Source organism: Coffea arabica, chromosome 1e (assembly GCF_036785885.1).
Source record: "Coffea arabica cultivar ET-39 chromosome 1e, Coffea Arabica ET-39 HiFi, whole genome shotgun sequence".
Taxonomy (NCBI): domain Eukaryota; kingdom Viridiplantae; phylum Streptophyta; class Magnoliopsida; order Gentianales; family Rubiaceae; genus Coffea; species Coffea arabica.
Genome location: NC_092311.1, coordinates 30,862,058 through 30,866,846, shown reverse-complemented (window position 1 = coordinate 30,866,846; position 4,789 = coordinate 30,862,058). Strand labels below are relative to the sequence as shown.

General features: G+C 34.5%; 1 protein-coding gene across 1 annotated transcript; it reads left to right on the top strand.

Annotated features, from left to right (window-relative positions):
- The first annotated feature begins 1,000 nt into the window (after positions 1-1,000).
- On the top strand, positions 1,001-3,249 carry LOC113701783 (phospholipase A1-Igamma3, chloroplastic-like). The gene has a single exon (XM_027222583.2). The coding sequence runs from the start codon at positions 1,442-1,444 to the stop codon at positions 2,948-2,950; it is 1,509 nt and encodes a 502-aa protein (XP_027078384.1). The 5' UTR covers positions 1,001-1,441; the 3' UTR covers positions 2,951-3,249.
- The last annotated feature ends 1,540 nt before the right edge of the window (positions 3,250-4,789 follow it).

The following is a 4,789-nucleotide window of genomic DNA, read 5'->3' as shown; positions in this document are numbered from 1 at the left end:
AATCACTACTAAATTATGATAGTTCCATCAACAAACTAGTCTTTTTTTATTTATTTTTTTCATCAACAAACTAGTCCATAAACTTTTATTTAAAAAAAGTCCATAAACTTTAAAAGAAACAAATTAGCTCTTTTTTCTCTATCTTAAAATGAATTTATATTCCCAAATAAAGTACTATGAAAAATACTCTATTATAGCAAAAGATTTATTGTTATAGTTGATTATCAAATAACAAATATTGACATGAAAAATTTGACATTCTTTTTGTTTAGAAGAACAAATTGAACTTTGTAAGATAAGGATATTTTAGGGTATTCATTAAATTTTTTACTCTATTTTAAAGTTTGGTTATCAAAGTGTCAAATCAAGGGAAGTAAGTGTAATTTTTAAAACGTCAAGAGAACTAAATGAAATAATAAGAAAACTCAAGGGAGGTTTCTGAAATTGTCCCTTTTCTATGCCAAATCTCTGACAGGTTTAAGCACGCTATCAATAATGTTTGAGGTGAGATTGCTACATGGATCTCTTTGTCTTCCTCTACGTCAAATCTTTAACAGGATTGAGCAGATCATCAATGTTTAAGGTAATTTTTTTGAGCTGTTTAAGATAATCTTTTTAAATTAATTTTATGTCATATGTATTTAATCAAAGGATGATCTATTAAGCAATTAAAAATTTTAAATCTTTGGCTATGCATACTTGTGTAATTCCACGTACTTGTGAGGCTTCAAATCCACAGGTTAATTTTCTTCTTTTTTTCGAGACGATAACTATTGTATAATCTATTCTATCCTAAACTAGAGGTGAGGAAAGTCTAAAGAGACTTATGTTAAAGACTAGCAAATATACAGATCTTATTAGATCAAAGGGATGTTTTAGCATCACTCTTGAATTTTTTTCGTTGCAGGTGGGATTTGAACCCCCACCTATAACCCATCACAGATGTTTTAGCATCACTCTTGACTTAAGTCCCACTTGATGGCCTGAGCCAAGGTAAGTGGTTTCCAAATCCACCGGTTAATTAGGAGCATGGGTAGCTTTACGTTTAGCTAAATCAAACCAAATCATAAGGGGCGTCTCAAACATCATTCATCAGTGGTCCATGTGCAGAAAATTCGTCAGATCGTGGGATTGATCATCCAATAAAATGCAGACCATCCTAATTACAATTTTAAGAAGCTTACTATAAACATCAATTTATGTAATTTCAATCACGTTCGAATCGGTGCGAGCAGTTGGATGTCCATTTTTGTCCCCCTCTACATAGCGATCAACTTTTTTCTACCACAAACTCCAATTTTTTCCATCAAAATTTAATGAACTCTCCTACTCCCTTGGCCCCCATCTCCACCCCAACCATACCTCTATCTCCTCCTCCCTCTCTTCCAAGCCCCAAACAGAACATAGCTCAGAAAGACTTGTATCAAGAATAGGAATTTCCATGGCTTTTATCCGATTCTCTTTCAACATCCCCATGAACAAGAGCCATGAACCTCAATGGCCATCCGCCACATGGAAAACTATAGAAACAAGCAACCTTTTCTTCTTAAAACAAAGTTTTTCCCGAAAAAAATCAATTAGAAAACTCATCAAATGTGCTTCAGTTTCAAGCTTGACATCAGAAGTCAAAGAAGCACAAGAATATGCACAAGACAGTAGAACCTTCAATCAAGTCTGGAGAGAAATTCAAGGGTGCTACCACTGGGAAGGCCTACTAGACCCCATGAATTCTCATCTTCGCCAAGAAATTATTCGGTGTGGTGAATTTGCACAAGCATGTTATGATTCATTCGACTTTGATCCTCACTCAAAGTATTGTGGCACGTGCAAGTACCAACCTGCAGATTTCTTTGATAAGCTAGACATGGCTGACAGAGGCTATCAAATGAGAAGATACTTGTATGCAACTTCAAACATAGATTTACCAAAATTTTTCCAGAAATCCAACATGAGCAGTATTTGGAGTCAACATGCAAACTGGATGGGCTATGTTGCAGTTACAGTGGATGAAGATGAGATCAAAAGGCTCGGGCGCCGTGATATTCTTATTTCATGGAGAGGCACAGTGACATACCTCGAATGGATTCATGATCTCAAGGACTTCTTACATCCAGCTCATTTCCGCGATGATCCATCAATAAAAATCGAGTCAGGGTTCTTCGATCTATACACCACCAAAGAGAATACGTGCAACTATTGCTCGTTTTCAGCTCGTGAGCAAGTACTAGCTGAAGTGAACAGACTTATACAGAGATACGAAGGGGAAGAATTAAGCATCACAATAACAGGACATAGTCTTGGAGCAGCTCTGGCTTTGTTGAGCGCATATGATATTTCCGAGATGAAATTAAACATCACAAAAACAGGTACTAAGAAAATCCCAATTACAGTTTTCTCCTTTGCAGGTCCGAGAGTTGGAAATCTCAGGTTCAAAGAAAGATGTGATGAACTCGGCGTTAAGGTCTTGAGAATTGTCAATGTCCATGATAAAGTTCCAACAGTTCCTGGAATTATTACAAATGAGAAGTTTCAATACCAAAAGTATATTGAAGAAGTTATATCATTTCCTTGGAGTTATGCTCATGTTGGAGTGGAGTTGGCATTGGACCATACTCATTCACCATTTCTGAAGGCCAATAGTGATCTTGGATGTGCACATAATCTTGAGGCTCATTTACACTTGGTTGATGGATTTCATGGCAGAGGTAGGCCGTTTAGATTGGTCACAAAAAGGGATATTGCACTTGTGAACAAGGATTCTGATTTCTTGAAGAGAGATTATGGGGTGCCACCAAAATGGAGGCAAGATGAGAACAAAGGGATGGTGAGGAATAGTGATGGACGATGGGTGCTGCCAGAGAGACCAAGAGTGGAAGCCCATCCTGCTGACACTGCACACCACTTTGAACAAGTGCTCAAATATGCTAGGTCTGGATTTGAATTACTTTAATAGCAGATCATAATTGTGAATTAGCATTTTCATGAACTTAGTCTAATTTTAAGAAATAATTGTAAAGAAAAGGAAAAGGAAGAGAGAGAGAGAGAAGTTGGTTGTGACCGTATTATAATGGCGAAGTGTACGAACTTATCATGTAGTACGTGAGAATCAAATGAAAATGAGAAATAGGTGATATAAAAAGCAGAAATGCATTTTTCTGCAAGTTAAAAAATTAATAGGCGATTATTTGAAATAATTACTGTAGCACTTTTTATAATATGATGTATGTGAGATAAAAAAATAGTTGGAAATTGTGATTATGATGTAAGTAGAATAAAATTTGAAATTTTTTTTTTTCAAATCTTCTTATGGAAACAAACTCTGGTAATCACCAAAACACAAGGGCAGACCGATTCCTCTTGTCTTGTGTTTGTTTATTTACTCTTGTCCTTATGAGTTCTTCCTTAGGGTTCCTCATGGTAACTCTTCCGAAAGATTATTTGAGATTAAGGTATACAATAGGAGAAAAAATTACCTTTAAAATCATGTTTTATAATCTCAATATAGCAACTAAAGCACATTTTTAGACGCTAATATTGTTTACAACATATATTTTTGCAATGAAGTACATTTTGGATGTTGAAAGGACAATTCAACAATCAATTATCTGGTCAATAATTTGTATGTCTTGATTCCAGTTTTTGTTTTAGTACATGCTCATGATTGTCGTTGCTTATGTGCTTGCAAAAAATAGTAGAAAAATTATCAACTTCTAGAAGTGAATAAGATCTCGATCAAAGTCAAGTTACAACAAGATGTAAAGTGAATATACGGTGATGAACACAGTGACAGTTCTAGGCGTTGGATGCTAATTATGGACAATAATGAGTTCAAGTGCTAAGTTAGAAAGATCAAAAAACATGTTTAATTCGTTAATTACGCAATATTTTTTGTAGACATAATTTGTAACTTCACCTACCACGTTTAACACCCGCATGTGAGGAATTATCCAGTCCACAGATGAAGGTTGGAGGATTGGGGGGCCGCGGGTGGTGGTAGTTGGGAGGGCTAATGATGTTTGTTTATTGGAGTGTGTTGTAGTGTACTTGTAGGGCTTTTATCTTTATTGCTGTGTACGTGCATTCGCAAATGATATTTGTAACATAAGTCAATGCAGACACACTCAAATTTTCTAAATGATTAGCCATTGGAATCAGCTCAAGATACTATTTTTGACAGTTTATGTAAGATAATATATTATAACGATTTAATGTAAATTAGTTTAAAATTTATTAAAAAATATGTCCATAAAAGATGTAATAATTTGAGCAAATCTTCTATATACTGACAATGTATATATTATTACGATTAAATGTCAACACATGAACAAAATTTAAATTTAAATTCAGATGAGTTTTTATACATTCAATGGTAATAGTGTATACATTATTAGTATATAAAAGATTAATCCTTACCATTTTTCCTTAGAAAATTGCAAACCAAACAAGGCTAACTGTCAAAGGACAAAGTCCATGTTTACTATCAATCTCATTTGAAACGACAATAAAACTATAACAGCTGCAATGGGATAATTCTGATTCATAAAGATGTCCCGATCGAGCCAAAAAATATCAATGTGATGTAAAATAAAAGGTCAAAGTCTTTTTCTTCACTTAGATTAATTGGCTTCGTCTGGACTCTTCTACATTGAAGAATAACCCATCGTTCACTGGTACTATTTTCTTAGATGGGTCATTATATATTTAAGTTGTTTGGGATCAGGCGCAACTATTTTAAATATGTAGAACTAACAATTTAGTGATAACCAGGCTATATCCATGCTACAAACCA